The sequence below is a fragment of the Oncorhynchus clarkii genome, chromosome 12, assembly GCF_045791955.1.
Source record: "Oncorhynchus clarkii lewisi isolate Uvic-CL-2024 chromosome 12, UVic_Ocla_1.0, whole genome shotgun sequence".
NCBI lineage: Eukaryota > Metazoa > Chordata > Actinopteri > Salmoniformes > Salmonidae > Oncorhynchus > Oncorhynchus clarkii.
The window spans coordinates 51,044,187-51,066,643 of record NC_092158.1 but is presented as its reverse complement, the minus strand read 5'-3'; the positions used below and the strand labels follow the sequence as shown (position 1 = coordinate 51,066,643).

The 22,457-nt window shown below is 43.6% G+C and overlaps 1 protein-coding gene across 5 annotated transcripts in view; it reads left to right on the top strand.

The window, feature by feature from the left end:
* The window catches only part of LOC139420784 (transcription factor 7-like 2), a 69,669-nt gene that overhangs the window by 34,459 nt on the left and 12,753 nt on the right, over positions 1-22,457 (top strand). For 4 of the 5 annotated variants that reach the window (XM_071171047.1, XM_071171045.1, XM_071171044.1 and 1 more), the window contains exons 4-8: positions 9,670-9,793; positions 13,579-13,666; positions 19,504-19,590; positions 20,627-20,746; positions 21,016-21,178. In XM_071171047.1, the coding sequence (XP_071027148.1) occupies positions 9,670-9,793; positions 13,579-13,666; positions 19,504-19,590; positions 20,627-20,746; positions 21,016-21,178 (582 nt within the window). The remainder of the gene's footprint in view (positions 1-9,669; positions 9,794-13,578; positions 13,667-19,503; positions 19,591-20,626; positions 20,747-21,015; positions 21,179-22,457) is intronic. The other variant, XM_071171048.1, reaches the window with a different exon arrangement.

Sequence of the window (22,457 nt, the reverse complement as noted above, 5' to 3'; positions counted from 1 at the left end):
TAATTTTTTAAATAGTAACATAAGTTATTATTTACCATAAGTATTCAAACCCTTGACTCAGTACTTTGTTGAAGCACATTTGGCAGTGATCATAGCCTTGAATCTTCTTGGATATGACGCTACAAGCTTGGCACACCTGTATTTGGGGAATTTCTCCCATTATTCTCTACATATTTTCTCAAGCTCTGTCAGGTTGGATGGGGAGCATCTCCTGCATTGTCTTGGCTGTCTGCTTAGGGTCGTTGTCCTGTTGGAAGGTGAGCCTTCGTCCCAGTCTGAGGTCCTGAGCAGGTTTTCATCAAAGATGTCTCTGTACTTTGCTCCGTTAATCTTTCCCTCGATCCTGACTAGTCTCCCAGCCCCTGCCACTGAAAAACTATACATTTGCAACAATAAATTATACATTTGCAACAAGAAATTATACATTTGCAACAAGAAAAATTCACTTTGTCATTATGGGGTATTGTGTGTAGATTGATGAGGAAAACATTTAATTAAATCAATTTCAGAATAAGGCTGTAATTTAACAAAAATGTGCAAAAAGGGAAGGGGTCTGAATACTTTCCGAATGCACTGTACTTTTGTATATATAGTGTATAAGAAATATCAGGAAACATTTGTTTCATTTTTTAAACTTGTATTTGACCCATTCTTTTTGGCACTAAACAGTCTCCATATTCACTTCCATCCATTTTTTCAACTGGTACCGGGGGACCGTCAGACGAGTCTTGTGAGGCCCGTGGGTGTCCTACAGAGAAACAACCGACGTACGTGTTCGTGAGAGTCTCACCTTTCCACAGAGGGTGAAATTATGTGTAGCCCAAACTATTCGGGCGCTACAGAAAGGAGTTGGCAGATCGGCTGTACCAATTTCAGACAAGTCCCAAGACGCTTGTAGGGGCCGTAAAGCAAAACAGAGAAAACCATCATGTTCGTGAGAGTCTCACCTTTCCATAGAGGGGTAATAGTAGTTTTGTAGGCCAAACCGTTTGTACGCTACGATGGGATTGTGAGAAGGCCGATTTTCGGGATGTCTCATGGTCAGACAAACACCACTCCAGCTCTTGTCATATTTCACCACAGATGCAGAAGTGTGACATAGGCGGATGTGATGGATTGAGATGCATCCAATGTAAAAAACAACAACAACAGATATCTCTACCTGAAACGGATTTTAATTGGGATTTTTGTATTATGCTAATTTGATTTCAGCGGGGCACAGACATCAATTTTAGCAGATTAACAGGGCAACAGTAAACATTTGTCCCCAACAAATGATGCACCAATTGAGATATCGCATGTGACTAACACATTTCAATGAATTACTATAGGTCCCTCCTTGGGACAATCATTGTAACGTTGTAAATGACGCATCTCTATGGCAACACGCATCCATCACCCAAGTTTTGTCCCAAGTGCTATATATTTGTGGGGGACATTAGAGTCTACTAAGTGTGTAGAGGAGAGGACATCCAGTCCGGCAGGGCAGGGCCACACCCCACCCCTGGCAGTGGGAAGCAGCTGACTAGTAGCTATGCTGTGGGAAGGTCTGCCTGTCCTGATCAACCTAACTCTCATATATCAGGCAAAGATAGGACTCGTGCCTAAAGGCGTCTGCAGGCTTCCCAACCGAAACAGTTCTGGAATAGTTTGTGCATTTATTATGACGACGTTTTGTGAAGTTTGTGTTAGTTTTGGACTTCGGTTAGGGTTTTGCAGGCTGTTCGAGCACACAACATTTTTTTCTCAAGGCCTGCGGAAGTTCGGGAGCCGAAGTCTATGCAGCTTCGTCGGTAATTGGTGAACAGTATGGATTCTTCAATAAAGACTATGTTGTCATAGAAACGAGATGCGACTCGTTTTCATGCTAATTTTATCATTAAGTAATACTGCACCAAACATCTTAGTTAGATGTAAAATCTCCTCGGGCAAAAACGTAAAAAATTATGGATCGATTTCCTGAGTGATCTCAGATTAATTCGGACAATTTTGTGGAAGTTCTCTTGCCGCTTTTTTTTCTCGTTCTTCAAGCGAAGGTCTTTTATTAAGGGAGTATGCGAGCACACTCGTTCGGTTCGCTTAGCCGACATCGGCTAGCCGCCAGCCGAACTGGAGCATGCAGACGCCTTAACCCACCATACCGTATCCATAGAAATAGAATCCATTGATCCATGGATTCCATTTCTATTGCCTTATCTCAGTTTATTATCTCACCTTGTTAGAGATCACCCATCTCGCTGTCTTTTATTTTTTTCTGTCCCCTCTCTCTGCTGTCTTTCCCTCGCTCCTCATCCCCCTTTCTTAATCTATTGTCTCTCCTCCAGCACTCTAATGCCAGAGCCCTCGGCATTCTTTGTATTCATCTAGAACAGGGACAACCTTTTTATACGAGTAAAGTACATGTCGGATAAAATATATAATGACAGGCCTGATGGAAACAGAACATCTGTCAGGGAAATTTCCAAAATGTCGACAAAAACAAAATAAGCGAGACAAGGTAGGATCTTTTTGTGTCTGTAAAATGAATTATTCAAGAAATGTCGGTGGAAACGCTTTTATACGCAAATTTGGGAGTCACGCGATGACCTGTTGTGTGGTCCTCCCACTACGACTCATCGGGAAATCATGCAGTTTGTTAGGCTACAGATCAAATAAATGACGATGAACTTCACAGGGTGGTGAAAGTGCAAGGTGATGAGCTTGATGCTTCTTTCCAATAAATGTTGAGGGTCTTATTCTGGTGCCATGATCATCGATGCTTGGCTGCCATTTGACTAATACAAATTATGTCGCTCTTTTGTCCATAATAATCCCATCAAGTAGACTATACCCGCACTGTATCTGCGAGCTGTTGGCTAGAGTGCCAATACCAGTGTGCCAATACACCACGTGTATACCACGTGCCAATACATGCTATATAATTCTACATTTTTTGGTTAGAAAACCATCCGTATTCGGTACATGGGGAATTTAACCTAAAAATATATTTTCATGTGAATTACATCATCACGCACAGCCTTTTATCCCCCCCAAAATAAATTTGATCGAAACACGTCTCTGGTGGGGATGCAGATTTTAGAATATTTGCATGAAAATATGTCGCAAACCTAGCTAGTGATACAGTATAGAGGGGGTTTTCATTGACAAGGGAAGCTGTGTTCAGTTTGGGAAATCAATAAGTCTATTGTGTCATCGACCACAACATAAAGCCTGATGGGAGTTTTTTTTAAATGTTTTGTTTTAATGTGCTGTGGTATTTCCCAGGGGGGCGCAAGTTCTGTTTTCCAAAACCACCTGTGAGTGAAAGCTGGCCCATCCGCCGTAAAGGTTTCACTATGATTCGCACAGTGCTGAATGGATTGTCTGTTCAGCATCATTACTGCCAGACCATTCAACCACTGACTGAAGGGATTTGATTCAAGGGGATCTTTAAGAACATTTCGATGGCGTCTTTTCCCTCAGTGTACGGGATTCATAAAATGTCATGTGGGTTGTAGGTGACAAAGATCGCGTCTCAATCCCCATTCCCTACCATAGCACCCAAAAAGGTCAGAGAGCACAGATGTAGGATCTTAATTTGATCATTCTTTTGTTGCTGGCTTGTAGTGTATTTGAGTTTTAAATATGTAACTTTTTGAGTGACATGACCAAATTAACAAAGAAATGTGTGTTATAGATATGTCATTCTCATTGAAAGCAAGTCTAAAAAGTGGTAGATAGATATGTTCTATGTGCGCTATTTCTATGCTTCCCATTCTTAAGTTTCGCTTTGCTTCTTTTACTTTCGGTTTAGTACACCAGCTTCAAACAGCTGAAAATACAATATTTTTGGTTATGGAAAATATATTTCACAACAGTTTAGATGGTACAATGATTCTATACACTATACATTTGTCACATAAACTGAAATTAGGCGAACTATTAACATTTTTGCAACCAGGAAACTGGTAAGTTTGTAATTTCCACATTTACATTTCAGACTTGATTTGCCCTACACATAATAATCCATCACATTTTTTGTCTCTGCAGGATTATTTTCCTGCTGTAGCAAACTGGCTCAAATTAAGATCCTACATCTGTATAAGTCTTGACATTTCAACAAACAATGAACACCCAAGAATAACCACACACGTCATACTTCTGACTTTCGAGCCACTTTGACAATGCTCTTATTTCACCGCTTACTGTCTGGTTCTGTGTACAGAACGCCACTAGACAAACAAATATGTCTGGTTCTGTGTGTTAAAAGGTTTATATATTGTGTTGATAAACCATAAAGAGGAGGAAGTGATGATTTCCACCAGGATTTATGATTCTGTGGTCATCTCATTTCCCTTAATTCTGTGTCAATATTTTGCATCAATAGTTACGGATGACTCCTCTGATGATATAAACGAGAAGACCATTAATTCGCTTTTAAAGCATGATCTTTAAAGACCATTTCAGTGGAGCTGAACACGTCTTTATTGTGGTCTATTTGTGCTCATTTAGATGGAGATATAATTCCTCTGCAAGTCTGTGTATTGAGTTGGCCTGGTCTGTCTGTCTGTCTGTCCTTCAGTCCCGTATATTGTTCAGTTAAAGACAGAATGGCTCAGCAATGGAGCATTCCCATAGTGCTGCTACGAGGTAACACTTAAGATACTAGATCCCTTATGATCCGCCTCCTGCCCTACCAACACAGCCCAGCATCTGCCCACCAGCATACCATAGATGTCCACTGTGATGTGCATTGGCTGTGTGTGTGTGTGTCTGTGTGTGTGTGTGCGCTTGTGTGGAGGGGGGATTTAGTATTTTAAACATGGCTTCGTTGTTATGTCTGCCCAGGCTTTGATGTTCTCCAAACCTCCAACTAAGTGCCGCTCATTTTGGGTAACTCTGGAGAGGGAGAATCACTTCCAGATTGGGCTTCCTACTCTGTGTGATTGGGTGTTGGGTTATAATGGCAGGGAGTGGCAATGACGGGGAAGGGACGTTTGGAGTACCTCTGCCTGACCGTCAGCCATTAGACATGGGCCCTGGGCACTGGATACATACACATGCAGAACGCATGTACGTACACACACACACACACACACACACAGTGTTGGGGAGTAATGGTTTACATGTAAGGGATTACAATAAAAAAAACGGTAACTGTAATCTGTTACGTTACCAGCAAAAATATTGTAATCAGATTACAGATACTTTTGAAAAACTAGATGATTACTTTTCAATTCAGAAAGGATGTTTGCGAAAAAAAAATATTTGACACTGTTTTTTTCAATGACATTCAAATCAGCATTGAAAAAACGCGCAAGTTTAAGTTCGTTCCACCTGAGTGAGTCTGACCACAAGTCAGAGACCACTATGATGACACACCAAATGTGTTTGATAGATCACAGGAAAAGAGCAGGAATAGGGTTTTGTAGGCTACAGTCCAAACTACAGTCCAAGCTATGTCTTCCAATGGTGCGACTGCTGTCGGCATCCAAAGATGATCTAACTTGAATAAACGCTTGGAGGTAAGGATGACAGCAGTGGTGTAAGCTACAGCGATACGGATATCACTTATTATTGATATTTACATAGCGCATTGATGTCAAATTTGCTCTATCAACAGCTGCATAGTGCGGATCCCAGCCTAGGGAATAAAAGTGACACTTTTATTGCTCAATTTAATTCATGCTGATAAAAAAAAAAATATATATATTGATTCTTGAAGAATATAACTTATAAATGCCTCATGAGCTTAGTTCAACTGTCACACTCCATGAGAACCCAAGAAATAAGCTTGTTTTACTCCACTGTTTGTAAACAATGTAAATGCAAACCAACACTATATAGCCTCAAAACATGGTTTAAATAATAATTTTGAACAATTTAAACAAACGTTATTGAGTTTGGGTAATCCAAAAGTTACGTTACTGATTAACATTTTGGGCAGGTAACTAGTAACTGTAATGGATTACATTTAGAAAGTAACCTACTCAACCCTGCACACACACACACACACACACACACACACACACACACACACACACACACACATGAAACTGTCTCAGTCTTTTTATAGAAACCATAAACTTAGTCATCCAGAGAACTTTTTAAATTATTTCCACCCCTGGCCTGGACCCATATATAAACACATAGCCAGTTCCGGGATAAAAAATAACGTGAACGTTTCAGGTCTCATTTTGAAGACATCCTGTGCCACCTCAAACAACCCTTTCACTCTCTCTGTACTGCAGTCGGGTGTGGGTTATTTCCCTACCTTTAGATTCAGCCTCTATACCCCTGCTCACCCAGACCTCCAACCTGTCTCTCACCTTTCAGTCAGTATGTGTTGAATGTGTGTGTATGTGTTGGTGGGGGGGGGGGGGGGGGTATTGTTGAGAGAATGTGCGGATGGGGATATGTAGGTATTGTTGAAAATGTATGTGTGTGTATGTGTTGAGGGGGGGGGGGGGGGTGTAGTGTTGAGAGAATGGAGGGGTATGTAGGTATTGTTGAAAATGTATGTGTTGGTGGGGGGGGGGGGGGGGGGGGGTAGTGTTGAGAGAATGTGCGGATGGGGGTATGTAGGTATTGTTGAAAATGTATGGGTGTGTGTTTGGGTGTGTGGGTAGTGTTGAATGTGTGTCTGTATGACTAATGCCGCAGCCCCACCACAGCGAGGCTCTGGCTCAGTCTGTCTCAGTGTGGCTCAGTGTGGTTCAGTGTGGCGGTGGTACAGTGGATTGGTAAACAGTCACAACTGTCTCCCATCTCGCTCATCTGTGTACTTGCCTGTCTATGTCTGCAGCCCAGAGGCTCAACCTGGGATTTCACAGGGGCCACATATAGACTACACTGTATACGGTGGGGACAGGCTCTCTATTGTAATGAATAGTAGATGACATTACAAACATAGTTGTCTTCTGTACTTAACAGAATGGTAATTCATGGTAACTTGCGATTGATTCACATGGGTAGGGAGTGTTTTGTCAGTGGTACTTTATGTGTTCTCCTCATTCATGTAGTGACAATGTTACAAAAATATCAAAACTAGCTTGACCCTGATTTGGATTGGATCTCTTTACTTTACAAAAATCGCTTTTTTTTCACCTACCTGAAAGCCCCAAAGACCATTCGATCGAAATGATTCTACTTCATTCAGCCATGAGATATAACAGAGGGTAGACCTAGAGGAGGAACAGAGAAGTGAGTGTGTTTTTAATCTAAATAGAGAGATTAAAGACGTTACTCTCAAAGCACTCTGGCCGTGCTCTAGAAAGGACCCCCTAATTTCCGCTTCAAAAAACCCTACTTAGGTCTGTGAAAACCAAAGAATACATTATGCGCAAAGTGTTTCATCAGCATAGGGAATGAAGCGGCAGAGACAAGGGTCAAGGTGTAGCCTATTGGCCGTCGGGGGTGTGTGGGGGGGGGGCATCATCCGTCATTAATTCCCAGTGATGTCTCAAACACCATTACCTCTTTTATTTAACACCGGATTCCTGTTCAAACACAACCCCGCGCCAGATAAAAGGCAATAACAATATGCTAATAGATGTCCTTTTAAGTGAAATTAGATTACTGCAGGAGGAGCACTGTGCGTTTGCCGTACTTTAAAAAGGTTTAATATCTAATTGGAATTTTGACTTTGATGTTATCGGAGACCGAAGATTGTCGATTGGAGTTGGATTGAAGTCTTGCGTTAATTTCACTTCTCTTTGGGTGCATGCGCACTTTCGTGCATACGTGTGTGTTCATTTGCACTCGCTCCTATGCGTGTACGCACTAGTCTGTCTCTGTTACAACGACAGAATCGCAATTATGTCTAAGTTCTGTGTGTGTGTGCGTGGGGGGGGGGGGGGGGGGGGGGGTTAAATAGAGGGAGGCTGATAATTATATGTTAAAGGAGTGCACTCACTTGGTCTCTGCGAGTGTGTGTAAAGGAACACACATAGTGAACCACTTCAAGGACGACTAATTGCCTTTAGGAAAGGCGAGACATCAAGAAACTGAAATATAACATTGTGTGGCGACTCTAATGTTACAAGGAAATGGTACGTCAACCTCAGACCTTGAAACGGAACTAGTGGTCCTGGAGGGTTTTTCTGGTCTCTTACAGGGAGGGAGGGAGGGAGGAAGGGGAGAGAGAGAGAGCTAAAGAGAAAGAGAGAGACCTAAAGAGAAAGAGAGAGCTTATGAGAGAGAGAGAGCTAAAGAGAGAGAGAGCTAAAGAGAGAGAGAGAGCTAAAGAAAGAGAGAGAGAGAGAGAGATAAAAAGAGAGAGAGCTAAAGAGAAAGAGAGACAGCTAAAGAAAGAGAGAGAGAGCTAAAGAAAGAAAGAGAGCTAAAGAGAGAGAGAGCTAAAGAGAGAGAGAGAGAGAGCTAAAGAGAAAGAGAGAGAGAGCTAAAGAGAGAGAGAGAGAGCTAAAGAGAATGAGAGAGAGCTAAAGAGAAAGAGAGAGAGAGAGAGAGCTAAAGAGAAAGAGAGACCTAAAGAGAAAGAGTGACCTAAAGAGAGAGAGAGAGAGCTAAAGAGAGAGCTAAAAAGAAAGAGAGAGCTAAAGAGAAAGAGAGAGAGAGATAGCTAAAGAGAGAGAGAGAGCTAAAGAGAAAGAGAGAGCTAGAGAAAGTGAGAGAGCGAGCTAAAGAGAAAGAGAGAGAGACCTAAAGAGAGAGCTAAAGAGAGAGCTAAAGAGAGAGAGAGAGAGAGCTAAAGAGAGAGAGAGACCTAAAGAGTGAGCTAAAGAGAAAGAGAGAGAGAGCTAAAGAGAGAGAGATAAAGAGAGAGAGAGACCTAAAGAGAAAGAGCTAAAGAGAGAGGGAGCTAAAGAGAAAGAGAGAGAGAGAGCTAAAGAGAAAGAGGGAGAGGGAGAGATGCCCTGCTCCTGAATATACTGTAGACCACGTGGTTTGTCAGATGCAAAAAATACTCCTGAGATCCAGTGTTAGGAGGTCTACGTTTGATGTGATCAGGTGATAGAGGGGAATGTTGAAAGTATGTTTTAATGTGTGTCGGCGCGCGTGGAAGAACTGCCTTAAAGTGATAAGGCATTCGCTTTGTAAAACAGCAGGGGGCACCGTGAAGCAGTAGGACGAGCCTCTCTCAGTAGTGCTGCTGCTGGAGTCTTCAGAGCAGCGGGGAAAAAAATTGAAAACTTTTTCATAAATATGTACATACACATGGAAATCAATGCCTCTGCCAAACCTTCACACACACACACACACACACACATTGAATAAATTTGAAAGGCTCTGCTATTGCAACTATGTCCAAGAACGGGCGAATACCTCCAACATGGTAACCACTGTGACATATCATATGTCAAACAGCATGCTGTTAGCATTAGAAATAACTGGATTTCACGTAAGTTATTGAAAGCCATTTGTAAACAGAAACATGAAAGCAAACAAGCTCTCACGCAGCCTCCCTTGATCATCAAAGGCCTATCGATCAAATGTACCCCCACACCCTCCACCCCTCCCCGAATCCCCAGCCAACCCAATGGGAGCAAATGTATTCAGCCTCCAAAGCACATGTTTGTTCCAAACCATGCTTAAAATGACGACCGCCTCTCTTTCTCTCTCATTCTCTCTCTTTCTCTGTCTCTCTCTCTCTCTCTCTCTCACACTCTTTCTTTCTTTCGTGCTCTCTCTTTCTCTCTGTCTCTGTCTCTCTCTCTCTCTCTGTTGCAGTCCAACAAAGTTTCGGTGGTCCAGCAGTCTCACGGGATGCACCCCCTGACGTCCCTGTTGCCGTACAGCAATGACCACTTCAACCCCAGCCCCCCTCACCTGCCCACAGACATGAGCCAGAAAGGTAGGTCATTCATCTCCCTCATCATCATCTCCCTCACCATCATCTCTCTCATTACCATCTCCCACATCATCATCTCCTTCATCGTCATCTCCCTCATTTCCATCTCCCACATCATCATTTCTTTCATCATCATCTCCCTCATCATCATCATCATCATCATCTCCTTCATCATAATCTCCATCATCTCCCTCATTACCATCTCCCTCATCATCATCTCCATGTCCCTCATGATCATCATCTCCCTCATCACCGTCTCCCTCATCTCCCTCTTCACCGTCTCCTTCATCACCATCTCCCTCATCATCGTCTCCCTCATCATCATCTCCCCCATCATCTTCTCCCTCATCACCATCTCCATCATCATCATCTCCCTCATCATCGTCTTGAGAAGGACTGTGGACTATTGTCTTACTCTGCTGTGGTGACTGACAGGAGAAGTCAGGCCTTCCCCCTCATCATCATCTCCCTCATCTTAACGCACACTAGCCAGATGAGTGGGAAGGCCTGACTTCTCCTGTCAGTCACCACAGCAGAGTAATACAATAGTCCACGGTCCTTCTCGATTCACATTTTATATGGCCCTTATTTCACCTGAATCTAATTGAAGTAGTACTTCCACCTGAATTTGAACAACATTCCTGAAAGAAGAATATGGTTCCCCCTTCACCATCTACTTGGGCCAATGCCTCTGTGGAGCCTCTCACTTCTCTTAAGTCATACCTGTACTGTGCCACTGCTATGACCTTATCATGAAAAACTATGGGCCCTTATTAATAGCATATTACTTGGGTCTGGAGTTTTTCCTGGTCAGTTCACGCAGTCATGGGAAACCCCTGGCCCTGTGTTGGCTGATGCCGTCTTTCCCGAACCTCCACACACACACACACACACACACACACACACACACACACACACACCTCCACCCATGGTTCCTGAACTGCAGCGGTGGAGCCGTGTGGAGCCGAGCAGCAGCTGCAGCCCAGAGACAGGGGCTGCATCCCAAATGACACCCTATTCCTTATAGGCCCTGGTCAAAAGTAGAGCACTAGCTGGGAGAAATGGTGCAGCCCAGAGACAGGCCCTTCTTTCCAGTGAGCCTCCGGCGGTCCCACCACCGCACTTGAAGTGGTCCCTTCCCCACGAGGGGCTGCTTGCCACACAGCCCCCTCTCAAACACACACACACACGCACACAGCTGGGAGCAATTAGGGTGACAATCACACAGGGCCATCTCGGCAGCACACAAGGAAGGTTCTGCTTGGCACGCTACTCTTACACAGTCGCTCGCACACTTGGCTCGCATAGTCCCTCACAGACCCACACCCACCGCACTCACACCATCACTCTCCTAAACATCTCCCACGAAGATGCCACTCAAATCCAGAGAGAGAGAGATGACAAATGTGTTTGAGTTCATCTTTATCAATTCAATGGATCCGATTCATTTTCAGTGGGATGAAAATGCCATTTTAACCCGAACACAACCAGAGTCACACTTTAATTAACAAGCCAATGAAAATGTCCTCTTGCATCACTCCGGTGAAGACTGACTCTGGCTGAATAGCAATCAGTGTTGGAGTGTGGCTGTAGTTGGTCTTTGGCCAAGGCTGGGTCTGTCTGTCAGTGCTGCTGCCTGCGTCGGGGCCTATCTCTGTCCACTCTGAGAGACGGGCAGGCACAGAGAGACAAAACCTCCTCCACAGACAGAGCAAGGCAGCAGGCCCCAGCCCAGACAACCTCTCTCAGTTTCCTGCTGGAATTCCCCTGCTCTCCCATCCCTTTTCTAGACTGGGGCTGAGTGGTGTAGCAGCTAGGTAACGTGACAATGCCCAGGGGTGACGCGAGGGCCGAGAACCAGGGACTCACCCCACAGTGAGAGGTCTGGCCCTACCTGTACACAGCTGATACCGCCTTACGTCCTTCTGACACCATCTCACCTCGCCCCTATTACTGTGCTACATCCTCTTACCTCAGACATCATCACACCTCACCTCTCTTACCACACACCCTTGCGCTGCAGGCCTACCTCAGTATCCTCACATTGATTTCCCACAAGTACCTCACTTTGCAGTGTGCAGAGACTGCAGCTGACAATCAGTCGGAGTTTCCAGCAGCTTCTCTGACAATAGTCCCTCCAAGCACTCTCCATCCATTTCCATTACCCCACTCAGCCAGCCAGTCTGTCTGCATGTCAGTCAGTGCATTCACTACAGACATGGACTATTAGTCATTCGGTGTCAACCATCGTACCAAACGATCAAAGTCACACCATGTTGTCACGTTTGTTTACGGGTGCAGCTTTGGCTGCGCTAGGGTGAAGTACAGAGTGAAAAATAGAAAAGTACAGGAGAAACGAAAGCTACTGTAATGCACTGTACTCTACAGGTGTTTCTCTTTGGGTCTTTTTTTCAGGCACAGCACAAGAGCTACTGTCCAGTCATTTTGGATTCCGATACAATAACAGTTTCTCTTTCTGTGGTTTTGGCTACAGTAACTGGTTGTCAGTATTGAAATGCAATTTTGAGCCGTGTATCCTAAAAACATATCGAGTTTTTTTTTTGACTACGTTGTTTTATCTTGCACCTGAGAGATACAGTTAACTGAACGACCTTGTGTCTGATATCATTTCACAGATGTTTGTTTTAATGTATTTGATGTTTTTCTTTACCGCAAGAAACAAAACAGTGCAATTACTACATTTTAACCGGTAAATAAATCAAAAGTGACATTTCATTTTGAATTTACCTGAATAGATTCAAGTTAAAGTTAAATGTAGGTATTTAAAATCATTTAAAAGGCTAAGTATTGAAGTTAAGTGCGTCATAAACGCATTAAATATCAAGCGGGGTTAAAGTTGTTTCTGGAGATCTCTTAATTTGTCATAACTGTGTTGGGAGAGTAGAGATTGAGACTGCACAGTGGTCTGTACACGAGGGACAGAGGCTTTTTTAGGAGGGAGGGAGGGACGAGAGAGGTACATTCCAGTCCTTCAGATTTCTAAATGATCCAGTCCAGAAACAGGCCTGCAGCAACGGCAAATTACAGTAATCTGCAGCATTCTTCTGCAACAAATATAGGTTACCTTCGGGTTGCGCTTAAGTGCTAGGTGCTCGCTGTTGACAAAGGACTTCCTTTGAAAGGCACAGAGAGAGCCTTTTTTGTTTTGTTTCGGGACGCTGCTCTTTTATGTCGGCCGACTCGATAATGGAAAACGTCCCGTTTATTAAAACCATTTCGCTGCCTGGCCTAGCGAGCGTCAGTAGGGTGGGTGTCTGTGGAGCGGGGTGAAGTAGTGAGTGGGGTCCTAACCTCACAGGCTTCTGATTGACTGACACATCATGGGAAGGTAGCTTGTAGCTTGGATCAAGATCCCTCTTTTGCCATGAGACAATTGTTGGTGGTGTGATGCAAGCAGCAGGGGCCAGACAGTAAAACTGCTTTCCCTAGGAGAAGATGACGTAAGCTCAGAATGTCAAAGTCATGTTCACAGGAAACTGGCTGTTTACAAAGGAGTGGAAACAAAGAACATAGTTCACGGCTCTGAGTTTCTTCATTTCACTTGGTAGTGGTTCAACAAGATGCTGGAGGGCTGACTTTAGGCCTTAGTTCTCGTACATCGTACATCAACACCCCCTTGACCCTCCCAGTAGGGGTGTATGAGAATGGGGGAGGTTGTGTGTTTGACCTGTGTGTGTAATGGTAGGTTCCCAGCCAGGTAATGAGGCCCTTGCTGAGTCAGGGGCCATGAGTTAACAAGCCTGTCGTCTCCTGTGTGTCCCCTCCAGGCGTTCACAGGCCCCAGTCCCAGGACATCTCAGGCTTCTACTCCCTACCTCAGGGCGGTGTGGGACAGATGCCCCCCTCCATGGGCTGGTAAGTCTCACGCACACACACACATACACACTCTCTCTCTCGTGCACACACACACACACATTCATATACTCTCAAGTACACACACACACACACACATACTCTCTCGCACACGCACATGCCGCATACACACACACACCTTGACTACTCACCACTATTACATCAACCAATCCAGCTTCACCTCAGCCACTCAATACTTTTTTTGTATGGTGTTCTTTAATGGAAGCCTCTCCAACATAATCCAGGTAGAATCAGGAAATCCCCAGGGCAACTCTCTAGGACCCTTACTTTTTTCAATCTTTACTAACGACATACCACTGGCTTTGAGTAAAGCCATGTATGCGGATGACTCAACACTATACACGTCAGCTACTATAGTGACTGAAATGATTGCAACACTTAACAAAGAGCTGCAGTTAGTTTCAGAGTGGATGGCAAGGAATAAGTTAGTCCTAAATATTTCTATAACTAAAAGCATTGTATTTGGGACAAATCATTCACTAAACACTAAAACCCAACTAGGTGACTAAACTGCTTGGAGTAAACCTAGATTGTAAACTGTCATGGTCAGAATATATTGATACAACAGTAGCTAAGATGGGGGGGTTCTGTCCATAATAAAGCGCTACTCTACCTTCTTACAGCACTATCAACAAGGCAGGTCCTACAGACTCTAGTTTTGTCGCACCTGGACTACTGTTCAGTCGTGTGGTCAGGTGCCACAAAAAAAGGACTTAGGAAAATTGCAATTGGCTCAGAACAGGGTAGCACGTCTGGCCCTTGGATGTACACAGAGAGCTAACATTAATAATATGCATGTCAATCTCTCCTGGCGCAAAGTGGAGGAGAGATTGACTTCATCACTGCTTGTATTTATGAGAGGTATTGACATGTTGAATGCACTGAGCTGTCTGTTTGAACTACTGACACTCAGACACTCATGCATACCCCACAAGACATGCCACAAGAGGTCTCTTCAGTCCCCAAGTCCAGAACAGACTATGGTGAGGCGCACAGTACTACATAGAGCCCTGTCTACATGGAACTCTATTCCACATCAAATAACTGATGCAAGCAGTAGAATCAGATGTAAAAAAAAAAACACCTTATGGAACAGCGGGGACTGTGGAGCAACACAAACATAGGCACAGACACATGCATACACACACACAATAACATCCGCACTATACACACACGTACACATGGATTTTGTACTGTAGATATGTGCTAGTGGTGGAGCAGGGGGCCTGAGGGCACAAAGTGTGTTGTGAAATCTGTGAATGTATTGTAATGTTTTTAAAATTGTGTAAACTGCCTTAATTTTGCTGGACCCCAGGAAGAGCAGCTGCTGCCTCCGCAGCAGCTAATGGGGATCCATAATAAATACAAATACAAACCACTTCATCCCACACAGTTAGTAGCTCCTATAAAGCTGGTTATCGTGACAAATTTGGTGATTGAATAGTTCACTTCCTAAGATACGAATGCCCTGATTCATTGATCATATCTAGCCTAGAGTTCCACTCTCAAAATGAAACCACTGTCTTCCTTGCCTTCCCGGCCTCTAAGGCACTATCACAGAATGTGGAGACGATGCCAAATCAGAATATGTTTTTTAACACCCATAATCTCAGACACGCTGTGGCTAACAATCCATCCATTGACTTGAGCTCAACTTTACAAATCCATGTATAAAAATCTGTAACTGGCAGAATAACTTAGAGCGAATCCCCCTGAACAATTGTAGGCTTATCTTAAATGTGATGGGGATTTGGTTCACCATAATAGAATGACAGCTAATACTACTTCCATTCACACCCATGCTGTGTTTCTTTAAAGCTGGTGGAGGACTTTGGCACTCCCTAGACAGGCTCCGTCCGCACGAGGCAGAGGTCTGCTATTTCTCTGGGCTCTCTCTCACTGACTTTTATTTCAAACAGTTAATGGTCACTGTGGAGTTTCTGTGGTATTGTCAACAAATCATCTTGTTTACAAACTCGTAATCTTCTTAGTGCAGATTATGCATTTGTTTGGTTTTCTTGTGTCCCTCTTTGTGTGGGGAAAGAGAGAGCAAGGAAAGGGGATGACAAAGAACTGGATGTGACTCACTCCAGCCACCGTATGGCACGTGACTGGGGCCTGGGAGGATGTGTATTGTCTTCTTTCCACATGAAGCTAGGCAGCCCACTGTAGGCACAGCCTAGCAGATTGCAGTACATTTCACAGTTCATTTGTTTCAAAGAAGTTCAGATACAGGTTTAAGTTTTTTTTTTTTAAATGGATTGAGATTTCTCTATAGAGTTTGAATAGTTGGTACTCTTAAAGGGACATGAGAGGGACAAATCACAAGTGTATCGGTATGCAAATACACAGGAAAACCCCATCTGTGCCACAACACAAACAGGAAATGTTCTCTCCCCAGCAGAGGACAGACAGGGCTGTGGAGAGGAGAGGTGTTAGTTGGGTCCTGGATGTGGATGTTGCTCCTAATGGGCCTGTTGGCTGGGATTAGCAAGTGAATCCCTCCCTGAGAGAACCCTCTGGACCTGGGAGCCTCCCTGACACTGAGCCTCCTCTGCCTTCCTTGATCTCAGGGACCTCCTAGGGCTGAGGAGGGCTGGGAAAGGGGGTGCTGCTGCATATCAAAGATTCCTGCCTCCCCCCATACATCCATCCACCACCCTTCACACAGTCATGTTATACAGGTGTAGAATCTTAATTTGACCAGTTTCTCACAGTAGGAAAATAATCCTGCAGCAACAGGAATTTAGAATTATTTTCTGGATTATAATTAATGGACATTTTTGTAGGGGTTGATTAATTTTTTGTTAGGGCAAATCAAGTCTGAAATGTGATATTGGACATTACAAACATTAGAAACCTTTTTAAACCTTGAGTACACTATACACAATAGACATGGACACCCTGTTCATGGCTCCTAGGAAACTGTGCAGTATTTCGTTTTTTTGTGTGTTATAACATCTGCTAAATATATGTATGCGACCAATAACATTTTATTGGATTTGATTTGAAGTTTGCATTTCCTGCTGTGCAAAGCAGGGTGATCAAATTAAGACCATACATCTGTACATACAGCAGGACCCTTAGTGAGGTTAGCAGTGAAGGTAGCCAGAGATACTCTATATAGGGTCATGGAATATTGGATGAGGGTAATTGGCAAGCCAAATGTCACTGTAATAACCGTTTGAATAAGTAAACGAAGCTCGTCCCTCAACCGATCTATCTCTCTTGTAGGACGTGGAACTCATATTCAAATTTGAAAACATAGTTCACATTTTTTTTATATCGCTGCACTCTCGTATGACTCTCCATGAAATAGGAAGAACAACTAAATTATTACAAATGTTGTGACAGTGATTTAATAGTTTGAAATTGTGAGAAAATAGCCACTGGTATGTTTCTATCTCCTGCACAAAGTCAGGACGTTAGTCGCCAGGCACTTCATCAGCTGTGTAGCTAACTGTTAACTTAGGCTCCTGACATAGTTAGCTAGCTAGTTAGCTATCTTTTCCGTCACTGACATAAAAAGCTTACTTAGCCTGTTTCAATTACCCTAAAGTTGTAGACATGCAGCCCCAAAATTAAGAGACTGTTATCAGAAATCAGTCCGTAGATCAGAATGTTTCTCCGCGATCGTTGGGTCAGCTGAGCACAGCAGCTGACTCAGGAGGCTACTGCAATGACTCGTGAATACTCATAATGATGTAAGCATTAGCACTACTAGCTACAGTAGCTTGCTAGTTAGCTTTTGTTGGAAGATTCAGCATTGTGGGCGCGTTCGAGCAGATCACGTGTCAAGTCGGTGACCAAAGTGTGCTGCATTATGGGGATAAACATTTTCGACTTGCGCCTACACGTTGACTCCATGAACTTGACAAAAATCACGTGATCAAAGGTCATGAGGTTTTGACAGCAGTCGCCTGCAAGTTTCTGCAGTTGCTCTTCACCACCTTCATCCTGCAGCCATCGCCTGCATTGTGGGAGGCTCTATTGTCAACCAAGCATTAGGGTGTTTTTGTTTCACCCACGCGAACGTGACCATAGATGTGACTGGAACAGGAACCAACTTTGCCGCAATACATGTATACAGTGGATATGTACAAATGAATGTGACGTTTCAGGCTCTCTCTCACCAGTTGATTGTACAACGTACACACACATATTTTCAGTTTCTGAGTGTGTGGGGTGTGAGTGTGTTCTTTTTGTAGGGTACGAAAATGTGGTTTTCTGTTTGTAAATTTACATTTGTGTATATGCAATTTGGCCAAAAGAATAATGAAATGAATTACATAAAAATGTTTCAGATTATTTCTATTGTATGTAAAGAATCCAAACAGTACATCTCTCCACAATAGTGTAAAATCTTCATAAATGTGTTCAATTATAAACCTACTGATGTCTGGCCACAGTTTTCTTACATGCATACAATGCCAAAAAAGATGCAACACTGTTTCTGGGTGGTCATTACAAAAGGAGCAATTTGAGTTGATGTTTTCCTTAAACTTCTTCATATAGTGGTTGGCAGGATAATATTTCTGAATCATTTTAAAGGAAACTTCCTTCATTTTGTTAACAAGTAGGTAATGTGTGTGGCAACATCCAAACTTTTTCCCAACAGATATTATCAATAAATCCATTCCAATAAGGCATGACATAAGGTATAGATAGATACAACATCCTGCTGAAACAAGGATCAGATCGCTCTGTTGTTGAATGGACCAAAAGAGAAACAAATATGCACCTCCCCGATTTCACTCCTCGTCTTTCAGTTGGTGACGTCACCCGCTCTGAGAACTAGAAGTAGTTGTTTCCCTTGCTCTGCAAGGGACACAGCTTTTGTGGAGCAATACATAATGAGGTTTCTTGAGTGGCAGTTGGTAATGTGTTCAGAGGGTCCTTGGCTAAAGCCCTGGTTGGGGCGAGGAGAGGGACGGAAACAATACTGGTACATTAGGATGGACTTAACTCCATAACCTGTCATGATCAAGCCCCTCATTAGCTAGCTAGTACACAGACTGAGAACCCAGACTGCCCGTATATACCTATAGCAGGGCTAGTCAACCAGGGTCTGCAAAAATATTGTAATTTTCTTTTAAGTTTTGTTTTCCCCTCACCAATGTTTTTATGGATATCGCTAGCAATAACAGAATAAAGTAATTTTGAATTACATACCTACAGTAGAACATAGGAAAATATATTATTTCTAATGATGTCGACTTCATTTCTAAACTCCTAATATTGAGCAAATTACACTTATTGGAACCAATTACACTCACTGGATTATCTGACATAGACTTTGAGAAAGCTCCCTCGAATAGGCTACCAGTGCAGCAAGTGCCACTGGCTGCTGGTAAGCTTTCTTGACTTCGACATAATGTTTTGCCAACACATGGCTAACCTTTGTTTAACCAGCAAAACAGCTGCTCTTAGCGAAAATGTGTTTGGAGTTACCTCTCTAGGTAATAGGCTATGTTAGAGTTTACACTTCCTCTTCCAATTATAATGTGGGGAGGTCAAAATAATGACAAATGATTTATGTTGATTACTTCGCCTTGCCATGTTCGTTCACCTGATGATAAGACTTGAAAAGCATTTTTTTTTTTGCTAACATATGATGGAGGTCCCGGGAATGGTATCAAACAGATGGTTTCTATGTGTTCCATGCCATTCCATTTGCTCCGTTCCAGCATTTATTATGAGCCGTCCTCCCCTCAGCAGCCTCCACTGGTCTAAACATATTGTAAGAAGTTAGGCAGTGAGGATTTGGTCAGCAGCCTAGTTGAACCCTGTTGCATCCCTATTTGTCCTCCCAACCACAGGCAAAGTCAGCCTGTCTATCCCCTGTCCTCATGTGGATTCAGACAGCCCTACTCCTCCAGTCTCCCCAACAGCTCTTCCTACCCCAGGTACAGTATGAGCTGAGCCGCTTCAGTCTGGGGAGGGAATCGCAAAATACATACCCCTTCCAGACCAATGCTTCTACTCCTCCCACCTACCATGTGCCCTTCGCTATTGCCTTGTACAGATGCCTCCGCAATGTGTGTCCTGTCTTTCTGTGTGTCAACTGCTATAAACTACCCTGCAACTGTGTGGGGACACACATGAAGAGACAACCCGTCTGTTCTCCTGGACAGAAGAGTGAGTGCAGCAGTGTGTCTCCAGTTGCTGTGACAAAGAGAGATGCTATAAACCACTGCAAACTGTCTGCTGTTGACTGTTGTTATTTTAGGCAAAGGCTCAGTCATGAGATCTCTCCTCTGTTACTGTACCTGGCGAGCCAAACATGCTAGCTCAGTTAGCTTCAGAAATATATCCAACTGGAGACATGGTTCACATTTAAATGTCACCAAACATCTATGTCACACCGCATTCTCTATTTCCCATCAGTTCAGGGTGAATCTGTAGGATTTTACACTAGAAGAATGATGTCTTTTGAATGAATCAGAAAATACATTTAATGACCAGGTATATAAAATATGACTTTCGGGAAATCAAAAACACACATTTCCAACATGGCAACTAAAACGTTCAGTAAAGTTTCAGTAAATGGCACTTTTCAGTCCCAATCCAATAATGAATAAATAGATGTCATCAACCATATGAATCTCAAAAAAATAACACACTGAAAAGAAGCCTTTAATGAAACACGAATGAAAACTAGAGCAAGTATATTCCTGTTATCTGCTGTATCTACAGCGCAGCCTAGCTTTTGTCTAAGTGTGACCACAGCTCCATCTGCTGGCGTTGGATGAGACTTCTCACAGTCTTAACGCTCTTGAGAGGACTGCCAGGAAGCCCATTCTCTCAGGGCCAACCAACCGCCCGCATGCTTCAGCGCTTCATGGTCACGTTGCCATATATAAAGACAAAACATATTGTCTGATGCTTTGGTCTCTGTCTCTCTTTGTCTCTCTCGCCCTCCCTCTGTCTCTCCCCTTCTAGGTTCTCTCATTCTCTGATGCTAGGGCCAGGCATGCACTCAACAGGGATCCCCCATCCAGCCATCGTGCCACCTTCAGGCAAACAGGACCATCATGACCATTACGACAGGAACGTGTACGCGTAAGTACCCCCATGGTGAACCCCTGTCTCTACAATGACTCCTAGAGTTAGACACACGTGTCTGTCAAAGGAGATGTGTGATCTGTGTGTGCTAGCTACAGTACATGGCATATAATACCGTAGTATCTCATTGATGCATTGAAAGTGTATCAAAAGCTTAGATGGATGAATAGCGCCTTATTGTTTTGATGTTCTTGTGTACATATTCACCACGGGTGTCCCTGTTGATCTTGTTTGTTTTGCTCTGCTCTGCCCCCCCCCCCTCTCAGTAAGCCACACCAGGAGCCCAAGCGGGAGAAGGAGCCTAAGAAGCCAGTGATCAAGAAGCCTCTGAATGCTTTCATGCTGTACATGAAGGAGATGAGGGCCAAGGTGATCGCTGAGTGCACGCTGAAGGAGAGCGCTGCCATCAACCAGATACTTGGCAGAAGGGTGAGCAGCGAGCACACACACACACACACACACACTAAAACACACACACACATCCATGAATACTCATGCAGCAAAGAGACTCATTCCCAAATCCCTCGTCTCAACCCCTGCTGTTGATTTCACACATGAGAGATGGACTTGAGAGGAATATCTCAGTAATGTGAATTACTACCCTGTGAGTTACCTCCTGCGCGACTGACTGCTGCATATGATACCATTGACCAAGATGCAGAAATATCTCAATGGGATGAATATCATCATTTCAAATAAAACTTTATTTGTCACATGCGTTGAATACAACAAGTGCAGACCTTACTTGCTTACTTACAAGCCCTTAACAACAGTGCAGTTCAAGAAGAGTTAAGAAAATATTTACCAAATAAACTATAGGGGGGGGTCAATGTAATAGTCCGGTGGCCATTTGATTAATTGTTCAACAGTCTTATGGCTTGGGGGTAGATAGAAGCTGTTAAGGACCCTTTTGGACCTAGACTTGTTGCTCCGGTACCGCTTGTTGTGCGGTAGCAGAGTAAATAGTCTATGACTTGGGTGACTGGGTGGGTGACGCTCTACCCTCTGTAGTGCCTTACGGTCAGATGCCGAGCAGTTGTCATACCAGGCGGTGATGCAATCAGTCAAGATGCTCTTGATGGTGCAGCTGTAGAACTTTTTGAGGATCTGGGGACCCATACCAAATCTTTTCAGTCTCCTGAGAAGGAGAAGGTTTTGTCGTACCCTCTTCACGACTGTCTTGGTATGTTAAGACCATGATAGATTGTTGGTGATGTGGACACCAAGGAACTTGAAACCCTCGACCCGCTCCACTACAGCCCTGTTGATGTTAATGGAGGCCTGTTCGGCCCGCCTTTTCCTGTAGTCCACAATCAGCTCCTTTGTCTTACATTATGTTGTCTGTCTCAGAACTTTTCATAGTGGCCCTTCATCTATCCAATGTATATCTTGTGAAATGATTAAATAGTATGAATAAGTTGGTAACCCGTTGTATAAAAGTGATAATGCCCTCGAAGCCGGTGTTTGGAGTATGTCTTGGCACAGTTTGCCAATATATCCTCCAAACATCGGCTTATCAGGCATTGTCACTTAATTAGAGTTCTAAGGAGAATAATGAAAGACATTGAAGGTGTGTAGCGCGGAGTGGAATTGACCTTCCACAGAGTTGCATTATTTTCCAGAGAACGCTTGGAGCCCCGAGCTGATTGTCCCTTTTATACCATGACTATAATTTAACACGTTTACCATTAGAAATGGGTTCATTTGC